Source organism: Aptenodytes patagonicus, chromosome 25 (assembly GCF_965638725.1).
Source record: "Aptenodytes patagonicus chromosome 25, bAptPat1.pri.cur, whole genome shotgun sequence".
Taxonomy (NCBI): domain Eukaryota; kingdom Metazoa; phylum Chordata; class Aves; order Sphenisciformes; family Spheniscidae; genus Aptenodytes; species Aptenodytes patagonicus.
Window position 1 is genome coordinate 4,193,760 of NC_134973.1, and position 20,415 is coordinate 4,214,174.

The following is a 20,415-nucleotide window of genomic DNA, read 5'->3' on the forward strand; positions in this document are numbered from 1 at the left end:
AAACTTTCACGGTTGAATCAGCCCTTACAAACCCCTCCCGAAGAGAGCAAAGAGGGAGCGGTAGCACAAAATGATATGGGGAATGAAGTCAGAAATGAGATCCTCAAAGTGAAGCAAGACTCCCCAAAAGCCATTTGTTACAGACTGTATTACTTATTTAATTTCTTGGCATCTTAGATAAATTGTATCTCAATGAATTGTAATATCCTAGCGTTGTAAGAACGAGAAAGTTGTGCAGATGACCAAAGATGCAATTTTAAATGGGCAGTCTAAATTTTGGTTGAAACTGGCTGGGTTAGTTTAGTTAGTATTGCTGTAAACGAAATGGCAAAAAAGTGTAGGTGAAGACTGTCTACATAAAGGGTTTGCTTTCATTTAATAAATTATTTATGATCATAGCTTTAATTCAGCTGTAACTTCATTTTTGGTTTTATTTCAGTCTGGTTTATACTTGATGGGATTTTTATACAAAGTGTTAATGTCTATATGGAATGTGAAAAAATCAAAACTGTTACTGTGTCAAATCTTTTATACTTTCAGTATACAGCTTCACTTACAGTTAGTGCTATATGATAGGAAAAATATGATTCATTTTGGACTGAAAGTTTGGTCTGTATGTGTAAGAATATTGTATTTTTTCCTATAGCAGAAAGATTTGCAGCACAGACCTTCTGGATCTCCACAAAGTTCGCCCCAGTGCATTTCCCCAGGTTTGTACTAAAGAATGATTTCTGTGCTCAAGGCTTATCTGTTCGATTGTATTTTTTTCTTTAATATGTTTTAAAGGCTATACACAGTGTGTTATTGAAGTATAGAAAAGGTCTCTTTTAATAAGATGGCTTCATTTTTTTTTCTATTGGGAATGGCTTAGAGGCTCCTAGCAATCTCCTGTGTGTTTTTATCTTTTTATCTTTTTATTTTTCTTTATACCTTCTTGCTGTGTAACCTCAAAATATCATGGTGAAAAGGGATCAATAAGCTAGATTTTCATTGATTGTCTATTCTCTGGCCTCTGAAAAGACTAGAACTGTGAACTTTGTTTTACATCAGATTTTCATAATTGTCTATTTAAAACTTGGCTGCAGCTAGTGGTTGCTAGAAATCTCTAAGACAAGCTAGCACTAATGGTCTGAACATAAATCTTTGTTGAAACAAAGTGGGAAAAGGGATATGGGAGAAAAAAACAAAGAAGAAAGAACAGCTCTATTGCAGCATAGGCTTTGAAATAGCTTTTTGCTACTGGAAAAGACCATTGCGGCCACAGGTGTATGATTTAAATGGCATTTTAATTTGTAGACGTTAGGAGGTCTGCATTAACAGGACAGGCTTCTTGGCTCTCAGATGATTGACCGTGACTAGAGCAGAATTATTTTCTGCCTTGCAGTTGGTCCGTTTGGTTGCTTTGATGGCTGTAAGAAATACAGTTGACATGAATGACCGATATTACTATGTGTGTTTCATGTTTTTGTTAGGTATCATTTGACTTGCATTGCAAGGTGTACTTCTTTATGAAATGATTCTTACCAAGAGGTAGCGCAAAGGGAATAACTGTTATAAGAAGGCAAGCGGTTCTTTGCATTAGCAAGAATGTTTTTGTGCATTTAGGGGAAAGTGCAGAGGCTAAAATAGGAAACAATAAGGAATAATGAAAATGGGAAAAGTTGGCTGTAGGGCTTGTCGTTGAAACAGCTCTGTGGTATACAGTCTGGTCTGGTGTGGTAGGTTAACAGCGATCGATACGGACTCTCAGCAGTGTGCAGACAGTGCTAATTGAACTCAGAAAATGGCTTTTTGTTGGTGCAGACTCTGCTAGGCAGCCAGTACTTATTTTCCATAGTCAAAAGCAGAAGCTGGAAGTTAAAGGAACAGCTAATAGCATGGGCATCGTATGTCTTTACCCACAGTATAAGACTGCAGACTGCAGTGCCCAGCAAAAAAAGCCAAAGGTATTGTATCAACATAAAAGAGAAATACATTTTAAGAAAGGTATGAACTGTGTTGGTTGTGTCCCCCCATCCCTCTCCCCATGTTTTGCCTCTGGAGATTTTTAGATTTGGCCTACCATTGTGAAACAGAACTTTATGTTCTTGGCTTGTGGAGCACAGAAAGAGAACTTGATGGCTGCTGATTTCAGTACTTCCCCAGATGGAAACAGGAGGGCATTTATTATTAAGCCTTTGTTTAAGAAATCCGCCTTTACAAATCTTGCTAATACCTACTTAGTCTCCTCTTTTGGGACAACGGGCTTGGAGCTCATCACTTGGAGACGATGGAAGAGGACTCAGTTTACCCAGTTTGCTGTAGACTGAGAATGTGCTGCATGTGTAGCCAAGAGATTTCAAACCCAAACAGGTATTGGGAAAGGTATTTCCAGCAGGAAAAGATGTGGTGATATAATTTCTATTAAATGTCATTGATGAATCCTCCCCTGCAGCCCTAATACGATTCTAGTCAACTGTTTCACGGAAGGTGAAATGAGAGACAAGCAGATGTAGAGTATGGGATATCAAGAAATGTGGAAAAACCTGTTTTATGAGAAGAAACACGAATACCTTGATTTAGCTGCATTTGGTTGAGCAAGGCAGAAGTGGAGGGAGAGATGATTGTTAGTGGAGGTACGCCGAGGAGTGCAGACTAAGAAAGGGGAGCTTTTGGGGATGGGTAGACACCAGTGTTTTTACAAGAAAAGTTGTAAATTGGCGATGCATAAACCTTGTCTGGGAACCAGACCTTCTTGAATGGCTACAACAGCATGGTTCTGAAGCAGCCTCCCAGCCACAGTACTGGAAGAGGAGTTCGGTCTGGGTGTAAGACAAAGCTTCCTTGCAGTGGCAGAGTCCTGGGTTCAAGGATCCACGAGATCTCTTCCACTCCCATGTCCTTAAAAGCACTTTGAAAAAAGGGCAGCTGCAGACCTTGTCAGTGATAAGTTTTAAAGATTTTTGTAGCTGATTCTTCATCTTCGACTTCCCTGAAGTTCCTTTTTTGAAAGGATGTATTTTGTCTCCTGTTCCTTATCATTCATTACAGATATTAGCGCTAAATAATTGTATCCATTTTTTATAAGTCTATTACAGGTTTCCATGTATTGTGTAATAGTGATTAAAGTTTTAAATATCTTTCCAGTTCACAGTCTGTCTAGATTTAAAAAGCATTAAAAAGCTGCAGTATTAAAATTAAATTTAGCTCTGGTATCTGTTACGTAGAGTGTGTGTGCATGCAGATATAAATCACTGTGTAGCAATAAGCATTGCAAAGAACTTGTGGTTTTTATGTGATCTCAGATTTTTCTTGTTTGCCATGAAATGTTCTGTGCCCTTATAAGGTAGGGTGTGAATAATTGTGTGTAGGTTCTGGTGTTTTACTAAAGGAGAAGATACTTTGCAATTTCCACACTAAATGGGCACAGTAGGGACCAATTTCCTGCACTTCAGACCTGCTGATTTAGCCAATACAGTAAGTTAAGTGGCAGCTTTACATTTCTAGAAGGATCACAGGTAGTATAAAAACAGCGCATCTCTGGGGCCACTTTACTGTGCCAAGTCTGAGGGCAGCCAGTAGTGAGCATGGGGAATACAAATTCAAAAAGCAGTGGCAGAAGCAATACAATTCCAGCTCATCCTGAGCTGTCTTTTTGTGGTTCCTTTTCACGAAAATGGAATGAGAATGTTTTTTTGGACAATGAGCTCTTGACATCCAAGATCCTGTCTGTTCTCCGTCCGCATTCAGAGAGAGGTTTGAGAGCAGGCGATCTGCAGTGTACGCCTCATTTTCTGAGTACCAATTCAATTTTTGCCTCTCTAGCCGCTTCTTTGAAGGAGCAGCCCCGAAGTCTTCTCCTGGGACCGGATGGCACCCCAGTACTATCACGGAATCTCGGTATGACTATCGCCCAAAGAGGAAATTCTCAGTCTTCACTGAATACTGCTGGAGCTGTTAATAAATTTGGGTAAGTAAACTGCTTCTCTTCTAATTCACTAGCTTCTGCTGCCCCTCACCCACTCCCCCCCAGTGTGAAAAGAAAAACAATTACAGAACTAAAGCAAGAACTCTCATTTGCTTTCAAGCTCAAAAGAGATTTATTGAGCTTTTAATGCGGAAATTCATCTCCCTGAACAGTAAGCTATGGGGTTTTTTGCTTAAATCACCTTGTCTTTAGTCCCTCTGTACTATGTCACAAAAGGTATCATATAAAATAGGGCCGTATTTGAGTATCTCTGTCCAGATTGTGGTTTTCATGGGTATATTTGTCTTCAGACTTGTTGAAATTCAGTAATCTCTTCTGAGTTCAGTTATTCTAGGTTGTGCTAGTTCTGACTAGTGTAGGAGACAGCAGTGTTTTAAATTGCAGGATACCTTGATTAAAATAGTAGACGAATTCCAAGCTATCTGCTGTTTTAAGTAGTTGTTTACTTTTTATGTGCCACAGTTACACTCCCTTCTCAGTGAAAATGCCCTTTGTACTCTGAACTGGCTGTGGCTTGTCACTAGGTGATGTCTTTTAAAATGTCATATCAGAAGTCACATACTTGCTCATGCTGCTCTAATTAAAACTGTAATATTTCAGTCACGGAGTTGCTAAATTGATTTGACTGTTTAAAGTTGGGGTGCAATGATAGCTTTTATATATTTATTTTAAGTTAATTGCACTATAGTTTAGGAAAGATGCATGTTAAAGTAGTTGGATTTTGGGGGTTTTTTTTGTCAAGCAACTTAAAAAAATGTTAATGTTCTGTTTTGGTCTCTTGGTCTAATTTCTTTGGCCATTTAGGCTAATTTCAGGAGACATGGATGAAGGGGATTCAGGCTTTATAAAATTTAAGCAGACTTCAGATGATGTTGTCTCACTTGCACCTTCAACAGCAGACTCCATTTTTCTGGAAGGTATGGAATTTCTGTGCTTTTCAGGATTTTTATGCAATTTCTTACACGGTCTTAAGGCAGCACTGAGATGTTTTTACTCTTGTTGTTGTTAATGATGGTAATGAGGGATATGGTGGGAAACAATTTAATAATAATTGAAATTGAAATTGAATGTGCTTTTGGTCTAGATGCATATTCTGTATCCCTCCGAAGTGAAATAGAAACAGATGCTCATGAGTTTGAGGCAGAGTCTTGGAGTGTTGCAGTGGAACAGCCTTATGCAAAAAGGCAAAAGAAAGATGTTATAAAAAGGCAAGATGTCATTTATGGTAAGCCTATTCATTATTCTTATAACTCTTCCTATTTTATATTCCTATCCACTGATTTGAAACAAAGCAGAAATCATTTTTGTTGGCTCCAATTTTGACTTGTGCTTGAAAACTAAAATTGAGTGAAGACTTTCAAGTCTATTACCTGTTTTAGTGTGCATAAGTCCTCCTATTAACGATTTTAAGCAACGCATAGTTTTCAGTATGCCTGTGTAAGCAGCAAAGCCCAGCTATACAATTAGGGAATAGCTCAACTGCAACTGGGAGATGTCGTTAAATAAGTAGGGTCAGTCACTGTTTGGTTGGGAGATTAAACAGGGCAAATTTAGGAGCTTCACGTCAGCGATGCAAAGATTGCGGTGAAGAAGGTGGTGGTGCAAAAGATGGTGGCTTTCGGAGCCTGCTCTTTTATATCTCACTAGTCACTGCACAGCACATAAATGACTTCTGTTTGGTGGTTTGTTTTTTTTTTATTTCCCCTTGCCCAGAACTAATGCAGACTGAAATGCACCATGTTAGGACACTGAAAATAATGCTGAAGGTATACTCCAAAGCCATGAGAGAGGAACTGCAGTTCCCAAATGCAGTCATCAACAAGCTCTTCCCCTGTGTGGATGAGCTGCTGGAGATGCATGGGCAATTTCTGCTCCAATTAAAGGAGCGACGAAAGGAATCCTTGGAAGAAGGCAGTGACCGAAATTATACAATCCAGAACATTGGAGACCTCTTGGTAAAACAGGTGTGAATTAAATTCTACCAATGTTGTTGACACTGTTAAATTTCTAAAAAGCTAACTGTAAGGTTAAAGTTATGTTATGTAAAGATTGATTTAATACCAGGTATAAGATTATCTTCCCAGTGTAATGTGTGAGCGTGACTCTCGGGAACATATCTGGTCACAAATAATAGGAAATGTTCATTAAATGTTCTTTGGGCATGTGCTTATGCATGTTGTGGGATATGCAACTACAGATGGTTTGCTTCTATTTTTCATCTGTTCCAAAAGTGAAGTAACATATTGCTGGTGTCCATCCCAAACGTGGCTCTCCTGCATTTAATGCCAGGCTTCTTGGTTCTGACCTTTTAAAAATGCAGTAAAGATCCTTTGAACTCATTACAGCTTTAGCACCCGTTCTGGTATGGATTTCATACAATTTCTTTCATACATCGTGACCAGTTTTTGCCCTTCACCTTTTACAGTCCTCAGTCTTTTTAAGTGCAGAGGCCCAGAAATCCTTTTTAAACTTCTCATAATGACAACCATCATTTAATATTTGGTTATCTTGTGGTATTCCAAGCTCTCAGATGTCACACTGCATAAATCTCTCATTTCTGGTACAGAAGAAATTGAAATATTGAAGAAATGTCTCAGAAATCAGTTACCATAAAACCATGTTAAACCTGAGTCTTGCAGTGGAGGTAGGTTTACTCTTAATGAGTCATGTTTTTCATTCTTATATTTCCAATTAGTTTTCAGGTGAAAATGGGGAGAGAATGAAAGAAAAATACGGTGTGTTCTGTTGTGGACACAATGAAGCTGTTAGTCACTATAAAGACCTGTTCCAAAGCAATAAGAAGTTCCAAAACTTAATAAAGGTAAACAACAACCAGAAGTCTCCCATTCTGACTGTGCAAAGTATACTTGACTGCTTTAGGTTTTATTTTGTACTTGAAGATCTCTTAAATTTGAATGAGCAGGGTTAGAGGCACATTCTCGTTATTTGATGGGTTGTTAGCTTCTTGTATTTTAGATCTTTTGAGCTGTTTGGACACAAAGCCACAATTAGCAGGTGTTAATTTGAGGCAGGCTCTTGAGAGCACGTAGGGCTGGGGAACAGAGTATTTGTTCTGTTCATGGTTCTATCATTGACTGCCCTGCTGTGTGGCCGTCTTTGTAAATTGGCTTGATAATAAATTAAATCAATGATAAATGCTGTCGATGAACTGCTACAGAAAAAGCAGGTACTCTTAGTCAAGTTTTGCCCACTGCGTCATCTTTCCAAAACCAGAAGATTGGCTCCAGGGTGGTTTGTTTATCTGCTGTACACTGTAATGTGCAATTAATAGGAAGGGCTGAAGAGACACTGCCAAAGTGGAAGCCTGTAACCTGAATCTCAGATGGCATTGCACAGTCCTAAGTATTCTCATTTTCCAGTCATCAGTAAGTGATACTGTGTGAACTTTCCAACATAGTTCTATACTTATAGCTCTTCTTAACTAGGTGTCTTTAAAAGTGAGAACCCTTTACTTTCACGGAACTAAATAAGTGTCCAGAGTTTTAAAATATATAGCCTCAGTCCTTGTAAAGAAAGATCTCGGTACTGTATTCTGCTGTCAGGATTGTTCTGTACCTGCAGTCAGGCTAACTAGTGGGATTCTGATGCTTTACAGTCTTCCCTTTCTGAACAGAAATGTGTTTCTGTAGATCAGCCTACTGGTGAACATACAGTGGTAAAATAAGCACTTAGTTTACTCATTATTGGCCTAATTTGGCTGTTAGGTGGTTGGGTCTCATTTTAAAATATAGTAGTTTTCTATGTATGTAAGGACTGATCCTATTATAAAAGGCAATCAGTTAGCAAATAGGCAGTCAAACGGTTCACATTTGGGACTTTCTCTGCTTGGCTCCAGATTTAGTTAACAGTAGTTGAAAATAATACCTAAAATATTTTCCAGTAATAAAAGCAATTTTTTTGATGTTATCAGGAGTTTTGCTTTAGTAAAAGAGTGCAGCTAATTTTGTGGTGCTATGCCTAATTGTACAAAAATGTTTTGAGACAGAAAATGTGTGAATGGAGAGGCGAGGGAGTTAGAAGAGCAAAATATATACAATGGGTGTGATGAGTGTGTCTTGTTTTCTAGAAAATCAGCAACTGTTCCATTGTGAGGAGACTTGGTGTTCAGGAGTGTATCCTTCTAGTTACACAGCGCATCACCAAATATCCAGTCTTGGTGGAACGTATTATTCAGAATACAGAAGGTAGGTTGTTTAATCTTTCCTAGAAGCCTCACATTTGTCTGCTGATCCTTTTTTCTCCCGTGTTTTGCATGTTCTTTCCTCAGACAAGGAGGGACAGGCTGGTACTGCCTTATACCTGCTTTCTCACTTCTTTGTTAGCTGAAGATGCCGTTCTAGATGCAGATCCAGATCAGCCTCACCTCATCAGAGGGTCAAGAGCAGCATTCAGTTTCAAGTCTGCAACCACAAAACCATAGTAGTTAAGCCTGTCAGTTCATTAGAGATTTAGAGCTTTAGGATATTTTATTTTATTTCATTTTATTTTTAAACTTAAGCTCTTAGGAAATACCGTTAGATGTGCAGTATGGAACCTTCATGTTAAAATATGTTTGGGTGGCTCATATCTTGCATTCCAGAGTTGAAAATGTGACTGACTGCTACTCTTTTCTCTTAGCTGGAACTAGAGATTATGAAGAACTGACCCAGGCCCTTAGTTTAATTAAGGACACAATCACTCATGTAGATGCCATGGTAAATGAGTGCGAGAAGGGGCAGCGCCTTAAAGAGATTATGCATAAAATGGAGCTAAAATCCTCTGGGAAATGCAAGAATGGGCTTTTCTTCCGGAAGGATGACATGGGACAGAGGCGGCTTCTGCTGGATGGGTTGCTGTATTGGAAAGCTGCATCAGGGCGACTCAAAGGTAAAGGACCAGGAAGGGGAAAAGTACAACTAGGAAACAAGAATTTTTTTTTTAATTATTATTTATTTTTTTAGTAACTGTTTATTACTGATTGATTGAGTATAAAATAAGATGACAATAACCTGCTTGTTTAATAGGATATTGGAGAAAATAGCACTTGTTCTATTCTTGGCTTGTCCAATAAGCATCTCTATAACGGTGCATGATAAGTTCCTTCTGCTGTTTGCTTATTATCTGTCTGATCTGCTTTCCAATTCAAGAGGGAGGTCTTTAGATAGATGACAAAGCTTTGAGTCACACTGACGTAGTCTCCTGTGGAAAGGCATTATCTTGTGCGAGCTCTGGTTCACACTTTGAAAAATTGTATCGTGTCAACCCCATGACACCTTCATTCTGCATAATATCTGTTTTGCCAGAAAATCAAAACAGTGTCCATCGGTGAATATTTTAACAGCTTCATCGCTCAAGTGTTCAAGGAGAAGCTTCGATGGTACATAAAATGCAGCCAAGAGCAGGTGGTACTGTGAACGTCTGCAGTTCCAGAAGAATCTGCTGTTGAGGGAGACATGTTCCCTCGTGAGTGTTTCAGTCGATGTGTAGGGTGCCTATGTAGGTGTTTTCAAGCTTTAAATCAGCTCTATTTGTATTGTGCTGGTTCTGCACGACTGCAAGCTGTCTGTGGACAACCTAAGTGGAAGGCAGTAGCAGACCCAATATTGCAAATGCTGACATGCTATTCCCTGACCCACAGGAAATTTAAGTCAAGTGATTTTTGAGTCTGGACCAGTCTTTGTGCTTTAAAATCTGCTTTTTTTGGTTTTTTTTTTTTTCTTTTTTTCTCTGTTGTTACTGTAGATATTCTGGCAGTCCTGTTAACTGATGTGCTCTTGCTCTTACAAGAAAAGGACCAAAAATATACGTTTGCATCAGTGGTAGGTATTGTTTTCCTCATTTAATACATTCACTTAGAGTATTTATGAAAGTGACAGTAACTACAGAAGAAATACAGTTAGAGATGTTAGATACTTGTTATGGTAGGTTCAGAAGGAAAATTAAGTTAATAAACCAGCCTGCTATTATAGAATCACATTTTCTGAAGCAGTTCTGGTATTTGTTGAATCCCTCCCACTGTCTCTTAGCGCAAAATCGTGTTCCCTTGCATCGGCCGGTTCGAGCTGCCACATCTGTAGTTTTCTGATGCCCTGAGCATGTTCTGAGGTTCACTGCTTCTCCTTTTCTTGTGCTGTGACTTTTCCTTTCACTGAACTTTGTTAGGCTGCTATTTTATACAAGTCATATATGTTAAACATGCTAGAACTGTGCTTTGAAAGGCACTTGCAAGTAAGGTCTGCTTCTGTTTGCTAATGTGAAGGGAAAGAATCTTCCATTTCAATTAGGGACATGATAACCATGGTCATAGTAGCCTAAGATTTACTGGGGGCAGAGAACTTTCCTGAAGGAAATGTAATAAGCACTAAATGCAAATGTAATTACTGCAGCACTCTCGAACACTCAGTGGATTCGCTTGCTTTTCTAGGGCATTTCCACAGGTATCCTCAGAGCAGTTAATTGTGTATATTTTGTCCTGATCTAGTTCAGTTATGGCTGTAATAGAACCAGTAACAGAGAAACTGTTTTACGTAATTGTTTTCTTGGATGTATTTTTTTTTCAAGACACTAACATTAGAGCTGAATTCTAATTGCGAAAGCTATTTTGGTGACCTCAGGGCTGTAAAAGCAACTGCTTTTCAAATTAACCATCTTCTAATGCACAGAATGGGGGTACTTTCACAAATCAACATGGTTGGAAGTTGCTTCCTCTTCAACAGCATTAGGTGAATCTTTGAACAATAATTTATTTTATGACATTGATTCTGATAGACTAATTCTGCCCTGTTTTCCAAAACGCATCTGAGCTATGAGGAGAAGAGCAAGTTCATAGAGGGGGAAAAACATACTGTTAATGTACAGCGTCTCGACTGTTGTGGCAGTTTTCCATATGACTGCCGTTACTTTGAGGCAAGCGTGAGTAGTTTACATTGAGGCTAAAGCATTGTTCCCAAGAAGTAAGAGCATGCATACATGTTCTTAGTTATAGCTGTTCCACTGCAAGGTAATGCCCTGGTTTATATGTCCCCTAGTAACTTAACTTTTCTGTGAGCACATATCATACAGTCGCTTATGACAGTCCCCAAAAGCTGATCTCTGCTACATGGTGGATTTTTTCTTTCCCCTCCAGTAACATGCTCTGCAGTTATAGACTGATCAATTTTTTGTATCTTTGTGTGTATACAGTTCATTTGAAATTTAGATATCACTTCACCATAGATAAATCAAGCGAGAGGAGCAAAGAGATCTGCTCAGTGATTCTGTTTTTCCAGTGACCTCTGTTCATGGCTTGAATTGCAGTTCAGCTGCTCAGAGAAGTTGGCAAAACCTAGTGTCTGTTTCACAGTTCAGTTTTCTTATCATCACTCTAGATTATGCTAGAGTGAAGGTTCAGCAGTTACAAAGAGCTGTTTTCTTCTGGGGAGGATCTTTCTAGGCTACATATATTGGACCTGTGCTGTGTGAAGCGTGGATAGGTTTTTAGTAACTAATATCCCTCCTGTAAATTTGTTTTCATTGCAAAGACTGACAGCTAATCCAGTTAATCCTCAGTTATACAATATGCTATCTGTCACCTTGTTTTGTTATTCACAGGGCCTGATGGCACCCTGTAACACCTCTGTGTTATGTTTTTATTTCTTTTGTAGCTAACTTGCCAACTTAGAACTTAAAACACTTCCTTTTGTTCTCTTCTTTCACTTCACATGTGTCATTAAGGTTTTTGTTTTCTTTTTCAAATTTTGTTTTTGTCTCTTTTTGAGCAAACTTTTTGAGCCCGTTCTTGACTTCTGGGACCCAGTGGGAATCCTCAGGTGTTTAAAATGATACATGCTTTAATATTCAATCAGGTACCAAGACCTCTTGTTTTTGAAATATACATTCTTCATTCTATGTTTTGATCTATGGTTGATGAGCAAAAAATGACAATGTCGAAAGTGTCATGTGAAGAGGCCATAGCAATAAAGTTAGTGTTGCCATGTTATGGCTCATGGTAGCCCTGTATAAGTAGCAAGACAGGGGGAGCTAGGAAACACAAACCCTGAAGAACGGATATAATGTAGTGCAATAAATTATATTTTGTTTTACAGGACTCTAAACCACCAGTTATCTCATTGCAAAAGTTGATTGTAAGAGAGGTAGCTAATGAGGAAAAGGCAATGTTCTTAATTAGCGCTTCCTTAAAAGGACCAGAAATGTATGAAATTCACACAAGCTCGAAAGAGGAGAGGAATTCCTGGATGGCACACATCCGCAGAGCTGTGGAAAGGTAAATTATGAGTGAAAGTCAGAGGGCTTGATTTCTTGCCCATCAGTCTTCTCTTTGCAGGACTCATAGGTGTAAATTTGCTGTAAAAATACATTTGACTGTTCCTAAACTTTCTTCGTAAGACTGAAGCATGCAATTCTGTTTGTGTTCGTTGGGTAGAAGCCACTCATAAAGATGCAATAAAAACCAGCCAAAGACTTTATTCTGCTTTTTTTTTTTTTAAATAAACAAAAAATTTGGTTCACTGATGTCAAATGCAACAGGGCTTTGGATAATGGAGGAAGATTAACAAACAAGATAAACCACATCCTAGGCAAAAGCTTCAGGTTGAATCCTGAGATGGTTTTAAGTTATTTAATGCGCAAATCAAACATATGTCTGTCTCCCCCTTTGTACAGCTGTCCTGATGAAGAAGGAGGAACATTTAATGAACCTGAAGCAGAGAGGAGGCTGTCTGAAGCAAGAGCTGCTAAGTTAAAAGATTTTCAAGGTAATGACTTAGTTATGTATTCCACGAACTGCTTCTCAGCATCACTTTTGATTTTTGACTGTCTTGTTCTTTTATCACATGATGTGATCAAGTTTGTCCTTCATAATTCTTTCAAGGTATTGCAAGATTATATAGAAATAGTTAAGTTAAATAAGTCTAAGAAGCTTTGTATGCTCCATGAGTTTTCCCCTTAACTGTTAATTGTGTCTCTGCATTTGATGCTCTGACCGTAAAATGAATAATAATCTTCCAAATTGAACATTGTACTTGGACAGTGATTAGGAAGGCAGAACTGAGTTTGTTTCTTCCTTTAGAGCGTTTGAACATGAAAGATGACCTGATTATGCAAAGTCTAACTGAGAAGCAACAGATTTATCTAGAAATGTCTGAAATGAATGGGTTTGAAGACCATTCCCAAGGATCCCGATCTAGGCTACTTCTTCGGGGGGATATCTCAGAAAATCTGCAAGGAGAGGCTATTTTGAAGTCTGCAGTGACAGAAGGTAAATGCAATTTGGGAATGTGTACGCATTCACTCAGATGCAGGGGTGGGGATAAGCACGTAGGATCTAAGTACAGATCCTGAAAATCATCCCGTAAAAACATAATACTTTTGTGTAACACTGTTCAGGCTTCTTATTCTCAGAACCAATCTGCAAGATAGGTAAAGTGCACCTGTGTTTTTAGGTAGAGGAACCTTCTCCACAGCTTGGATTTTTTTATTTTTAAGGATCAACCAGTGGAGTCTTAGGATGAGTCTATTCAGATGGGTAACTAAGTGCTCTAATAATACACCAATCCTGAAATACGATATTACATGAGGGTTATAGATTAAAATAGCCTAGATAGTATATTTAGAAAAAAAATAAGCACAAACATAATTTTTATTTTGGAAAAAAAGCACCAAACAAAAAAAAAACACTCAAGGCTTGATAATCTAACTTGCAATTAAGGAAGAGGTCATCTTTATGTGTGCAATACGAAAGCCTGTCATAAAGAGCTAGTCACAAAGGAAAATTCATCTGTACTGCAGGAAATCTTTCAAACTGCCCGATCTTTTCATGTACGTGATAGTTGAAATTTTTTTTTTAAACTTGTTAGCACTTGTCTTGCTGCGTAGACATGGCTGTTTACACGACATGTTCTCCTCTTTCCTAGCTGAAAATCTCCAGAACCTTATCTTCACTCACTTAGGCAATGGATCCTGTCAGCTTGAAGATGGCGCTGGGTCAGGACTCCCCAGGAGAGCAGAGACCTTTGGAGGATATGACAGTAGTCCTTCAATTTCAAATAAAAGTAAGAAAGGGACCATTCAGCATTCTTCTGAGCTTCTTAGCTCTTTACTGTGCTTCTCTGTACAGAGAATGAGATAAGAACAATGAATTAAGTGAGGCTCTGATATAAGGAAGCTTCACCAGGCTCTAAGAGGAGGATAAGAGCAAATTTCTAGCATGTGGTATTATCATGTTGCATCTTTTGCTTCCGATGCCAACACTAGAGAGCAGAATAGAGCTCTCAGTTGGTGTTATGCTAAGGGCATTACCTTAACCCATACTTTCTAATTACCACAATTCCACACAGAATCTTAATTATTTTTTTGAGGGGGGGGAAGCTTGACCTGAAAACCTAGGAAATTTGAATTCAGCTGCCTGTTTTTATTATTGAATCATGAAAACTTTTTTCCACTTTCTTTTGTATCTGCACAGTCACTAAAGGATTGCTGAATCCTTAGATAACATAAATTGTCCTTTTGGCACAGATGCTTTATCAGTTAATTAATGAAATAAGTGGAAATACTAGACACTATTTATCTCCATTTTTGCTTCATGCATTTATTGAAAAATAAAAAGGTGTTCATTTCACTGGTTGTTAATTTCTAGAATTCTTTCCCTTGTCTCTGAAAGACTATATGTCTGTCACACTATAGGTACTTTATACAGTATGGTTTCTATCTCCCCCTACCTCCTTCCACGCTTACAGTGGTGCTGCTTTGAACAGAACTTTTCTGCTAACAAGTATTCCATGTTATGAGCTTGCAATTCTGGTACCCACAGATGATCATTTTCATGCATACATTGTGGTTGCTTCACTTAAAATAGTATAACGTAGCTTGAACTTACTCTCCCTGTTTATCTTAACCCACTCTCCTCAAGTTTTTACACTTTTTTGAGCAGTCCTACTTGTCACTGTTGTCTGCTCTTCCACTTTGAATCAGCATGGATAAGCCATACAGTTGCATATTGGTTCTAACTTCAAAGTCACAATTTTTTTCTGCTTGCTCTGTTATGCAGTGAGTTTTCACAGGCCCTGTGCCGGTGTGAGCTACTCATACTCCACTCTTCTTTCAGGTGGTACTTCTAGGAAGAACAGTGGTGGTGACCAGAGACAGTGGGACTGGAGAGGCCCTGCAGTAGGTTCAGATGTGCAACTCCATGACCTCCCTTCTGATGCAGAAGAAGGATCTCAAACCGTATGTTGGGCTTACGCATGATTTAAATGCATTTCCTCGTGTTCCTCCTCGTAATAGTGGTGCAGAACAAATTTCGCAACGTTAAAAGTCGTAATAGCTGGTAGGGCTAGACTGTAACAGAGTTCTGTCTGTCAAATTGCTAGACTCTATTAAGGATGTTTTGTCGGGTGAATTGATAGCTTAGCACTTGAGAGGCACGATCATTTGGTATTATATTTGTTCATTTGATGCGGTACCGTTAACGCTAGCTTTAATCACCGTGCATCTGTTTCAGCCTGGCCTCTGATTTAAGTATTTTTGATATGTGTCCTTCAGTCTATGGGAGCAATCTCTGCTCCAGCGGTAAATGCTGTTCCCTAATGAGATGAACCTTTCCAACTTGTTCTGGCAGCACTACCAATGCCCAACAAGTGACTCTAGCGCAGATGTTGGTTTTGTCTTTTTTACAGAGTGATGTAACAAGGCTGGATGACAGCAGTGCTTTTCAGCCCATCATAGTCGCTCAGGTATTGTTACTTCTGCTGTTAGGAAATCTAATGGCAAATAGCCATATTATAATAATAGCATGCAAAAACAAAACAAACAAACAAAAAACCACCAAAAAACTCAGTATTTTTAATGTCTTGTGGAACCACAAGCACATTAACGGCCTGTACCTTATGACTCTAACGCATTATGAATGCAGAGATTAAAGTCCCTTTAGAAAACAAAGATGGGTTCTGAGTATGCAGACACGCGTTTCAAAGAGCTGGCTAACTAACTACTTTTCCTGCATCTTTGGAGGGATTGCATGTTCTCAGCTCATTGACAAAACTTGCCTCTGAGTCTCCCGTGACTGCTATACCTGTGTAGTGATTCAGTGCTGGAGCATGGGAGGAAGGGATCATTAAATAGCTCATGTGAAGAAAACTGATGATGAAGATTGCTCCCTGGAATCCCAGTGGGATTTGCTTGGCACCGATTTACAGCTGCGCGAGGACTAATACACTGAAATTCATCGTGCCTGCATAGTGCTCTATTGGCTATTACTGTGTTAGAGTACTCTTGTAGCTGTGCTTCCATTGTCTGTGGTTTTGTACAGATGCCATTGATTGTGTTCACTGTTTTAAAAAAAAAAAAAGTCTAATGCATCAAAACAGAGCTCTGTTCAAGTGTCTAATGTCTTTTTTCCTCCCCCTGCCTCCCCTCCTCTTCAGCTTGTCCAAAGGATACAAACGCTGTTACAGTTGCTCTTCAGTCTTCAGGTAAACCACTATTTACTATCCAAGAGGTTTGTTAGGCATTAAATGTAATAAAATTTATGCAGGTATGGAAAGGAGCTACCTTGAAAATATCCCCTAAAGCTAGAGTGAAGTGCAGAATGTAAGACCTGAGACTCAAGGAAACAAACACTGTGTCTGGTATTTTGAAGGAAGTGTTAGATCTGTTGTCTTAAGTAATTGTTTCCTTTTTCCTGCTCACTTAAATGCAATTCTTTTGCTGCTTTGAGCTCTGTCTGATCTCCGTGCTCATTTCTTCTTAAAATTGTTGTTGATATACACGTGTGTGTATGAGTTGTTTTTACTGTAACCTTGTAATCAGCAATATTTTGACTGATTGGATTCAGAGTGCAAGAAATGTTAGTTTTGACACATGTAAGCATAACTTACTTGCTTAGCCATCTTCAGTATTGTGTCAGTCACAATGGGCTGTACAAGCTGGAAGTTAGATCTGCTCTTGAAGACAAAAGTATCTGTGATCTAATCTGGTAGATGCTGTTTGTCTTTTGTTTAGCTGAGCACGTTTTTTTGAACCCATGTGCCTTACGCTGAACTTCGTATTTCCCCTCCAGGCAGTGATATCTCAGCAGGACAGCTACATTGAGATGCAACGAGCCACCATGGTAGACCGGGAGAAGCAATACCGGCTGCAGTCTACACGAGGCAATCTGCTGCTAGAGCAGGAGAAACAGCGGAACTTTGAAAAACAGAGAGAAGAACTGATGAATGTACAGAAACTTCAGAGCCAGCTGAAGCTGGAGCAGCAACGCCTGGAACGGGAAAGGAGTCGGCAGCAGAGGGAATTTGAAAGCACAGAAGCCCGGCTGCAGGAGCGTGAAGAGGAGACTCGGCAGCTGAGAGAGAAGTTGAATCAGGAGAGGGAAGAACTCGAGAGGCAGCGAGAGGCCTATCAGCATGACCTAGAGAGGCTGCGGGAAGCTCAGAGAGCAGTCGAGAAAGAGAAGGAGCGTCTAGATCAGCTAAGGAAGCTGAAGAAGCAGAACACAGTGTCAGGCACGTTCTCCCCAGAAATGGGACAGGTGAGGAATGTGTTTTCTTGGAGTTTTATTTCTGTTAACCTGCTTGCCTCTGAATGAAGGTGGCCCTTTTTGCAGCACTAACCCATGTTTGCTTTTTACCGGGCTCCTTGAACCATCATCTGAAGTAGCTGATGATGGCTGCTGTCAGAGAGATCACAGCTTGGCAGTTCCCCAGTGTCTGTGAAATTCCACCCAGACATTTGGTAATGAGAATATTTAAAAAAAAAAAAAAAAGAAATGGAGAATAAGTTATTTTTGAACACGGCTGACGGGATTTTTTTTTTTTAATACAGGAACTGCCCTGTTGCGGGCAGGTGATTGCAGAAGGTGTGCTACATTGGTAGCATTTTGTACAGTTGATTTCTAAAAACATTTCTTATGTTTCAAAATGTGAATTTTGGGGTCTGATTAAATTGGCTCATTTGTTACTGTCTGAAAGTCCTGCTTTCTCTCCATCCTGTCATCACCTAGCACGGTCTGCTCTTGCGTTCCTTTGCTAGGTGCAATATTAAGCAGTCTGAAGCTGCTGAGGTCCTTTTCAGTGTTCAAGGACTTATAATTTTGCTCTTCCTTCTGTTTGCCAGCGTGCTTTAGGCTTCGTCTAACCTGTTATATTTTTCACTAGCAAGTGCTTTATGTTCTCAGGGCTGAGGGTGGTCTCTCCTTGTTGTATCCGAGGGTGAAAATACCCGTTTGACTTAGAATGCCTTTTTCCTCACGTAGAACCAGATGCTAAGTCATTCTGTTAGCTTCAATGGAGAAGGGGTGGAACCACCTCTATCCCTCTTGAAAACCTCTGTGAGAGTGAGTGTCTCCGGGATGGATTACCTGGAACGGCCAGACTTGGTTCGTAGGGACAGTACCACCCTGGAGAATCGTCCCGTTCTTGCATTGAAGAATGAAGTGCCAATACATCTCCTGAGTGCAACGAATCAGATACAGAAACCAGCTGCAGTCCAGCAGCAGATTCCTACTAAGCTGGCCACTTTTACAAAAGGAAGCAAAGAGAAAGGTGGGAAGAACAAAGCGTCTCATAGGACAGACAGTTCAGGTATGTGTGTTTAAATGCATTTCTGATCTCTGCCAGCATCACAGGGAGACGGAACACTGTAGTTTAAACCTCTGGCTACCGGTGTGGCACCCAGAAATTAGTATGCTACAAATTGTTAGTGTGCTTACTGCAGTTAGTAGGCTCTTAAAATCCTTAAATTAGGAGTTACATGTGTATACTATTTAAATTGGAAATGTAGCCCAAAGGGATGATGTTGAAAATGGAGTTCTGTAATCCAACAGTACAGAATGGTGGTAAGAATTTGTAAACCTGGCTGTAAAACCTTCTTGCCTAACTGTAGTGTTAAAGGAAAATAGCAAATGTTTTGCTTGTGCTGCATGAGTGAAATGTTTTGAGGCTGGCTTAACCTTACCTCACTATCTGTCCGGAGTTGTAATGACATTGAATGTAATGCCTTTCTTGGCACCAGTCAGTCATTAAATACATATTTCCAGGCCAGAATTGAGATGCTGTGTGTGTTGTAGAGTTGAAAGGGGTTAATTTTGTCAGAAATAGAAGCAAGTAAAAATGCAGTCACCCTGTCATAGTGTAATTTCTGCTGCTAACTGCTAGGTATTAAAGTAGTGATCTTTGCCAATGACAGACACAGTAAAAACCGCATTTTCTCTACCGCTTAAAATAGCCTTACTGCCAGCTTAGGAGAATGGCCTATAATTTTAAGTTACAAAATTATCTTTTTAGCTTTGTATAGGATTCAGGCTTGGCAAGCTTACCCGTCACTTGGGCCTACGCTACTATAGCAGACTCAGGGCCAAAGCCGTCTAGGGAGGGGAGGGGGAAAGTCTTTTGCACATTGTAGAAACGTCTGTCTCTGTTGTACCTAAAGTTTAGTACAATTGCAAACTTGCTTATGTTTTTGCACATAATGAAGCCTGATATCCTCTTACCCTGAATACCAAATGCTGGTAAATGGGAAAATAAAGCTCTAATACCACGTCTCCCCAAGTTTATTTTTAATAGCTCTTACATAATGATCTCTGCAGTGGAAATGTACTTAATGGTGTTTTTCTGGAATTTATATGAAAGGTATAAAACACAAATGTATTGGTCTCTGTTCTCTCATGAGCATTAGTGGGATTGCATGCTTGTTATGCCCATATGTAGATCTTAGAATAAACTGGAACAAGACTTTCTGTACCAGAGGCAAAATACTGTGTATTGAATTTGGGTTTTGTGACGTGTAAGGAATGTGCACTGAGGGGAGTTCTTTGGATCCAGAGTAACCATTTCATGAATTGCTTTTATTGTTGAAATTAAGAAACCGACAGGCCATAACACCAGAACCAGTGGACTCTGCCGCTGAGCAGCTGTGAGACAGATGGAGAGCGGAGACAAAAGTTCATCACAGTGCTGCGTGTTAAAAGTAGCGCAAATAGCCGCTGCTACTTGACTGCTAAGGACAAAGATTTTTTTTCTCTACTGTGCTTTATAATACTAGGTTTTAAATCTGTGATTGTCAGGGGCTGCTAGTAACTGAATTAGAAGTCCTCAAGGAAGAGGAGAAAGTATTCATGGTCTAAACAGCTGAAGAGAAAATTTAAGTTACTTGCAACAGAGGCATCAGCTCTTTGTGGTATAACAGCTTCCTTGGATATGAAAGGTGTCACTACAGTGGGCCCCAGCATGAAATAATGAAATCTGTGAAGTACTGCTAGCCTCAAATACTAATTTGTAAAATGTTTTCTGTAGCATCCGTTGATCAGAAGCAGCTGCTTCCCCCCAGGCTTGTTGGACGAGAGGAGGGTGTCCTGAGAGGCAGACGATCAGCAAGTCCAGTCCTCCCAAGCAGCCAGACCGCTGCATTCCAGCCAGGTATGTCTTGACCAACTTGCATGTCCATGGAAATGCATCAGC

General features: G+C 39.5%; 1 protein-coding gene across 2 annotated transcripts in view; it reads left to right on the forward strand.

Moving 5' to 3' along the window:
* ARHGEF18 (Rho/Rac guanine nucleotide exchange factor 18) overlaps positions 1–20,415 on the forward strand; it is a 51,380-nt gene that overhangs the window by 25,697 nt on the left and 5,268 nt on the right. For both annotated transcript variants that reach the window (XM_076359638.1, XM_076359637.1), the window contains 19 exons: positions 647–710; positions 3,805–3,949; positions 4,772–4,884; positions 5,052–5,192; positions 5,681–5,931; positions 6,663–6,788; positions 8,055–8,172; positions 8,606–8,854; positions 9,710–9,786; positions 12,052–12,230; positions 12,629–12,720; positions 13,035–13,223; positions 13,879–14,016; positions 15,069–15,190; positions 15,640–15,696; positions 16,387–16,434; positions 17,022–17,489; positions 18,213–18,540; positions 20,251–20,373. In XM_076359638.1, the coding sequence (XP_076215753.1) occupies positions 647–710; positions 3,805–3,949; positions 4,772–4,884; positions 5,052–5,192; positions 5,681–5,931; positions 6,663–6,788; positions 8,055–8,172; positions 8,606–8,854; positions 9,710–9,786; positions 12,052–12,230; positions 12,629–12,720; positions 13,035–13,223; positions 13,879–14,016; positions 15,069–15,190; positions 15,640–15,696; positions 16,387–16,434; positions 17,022–17,489; positions 18,213–18,540; positions 20,251–20,373 (3,028 nt within the window). The remainder of the gene's footprint in view (positions 1–646; positions 711–3,804; positions 3,950–4,771; positions 4,885–5,051; positions 5,193–5,680; positions 5,932–6,662; positions 6,789–8,054; positions 8,173–8,605; positions 8,855–9,709; positions 9,787–12,051; positions 12,231–12,628; positions 12,721–13,034; positions 13,224–13,878; positions 14,017–15,068; positions 15,191–15,639; positions 15,697–16,386; positions 16,435–17,021; positions 17,490–18,212; positions 18,541–20,250; positions 20,374–20,415) is intronic.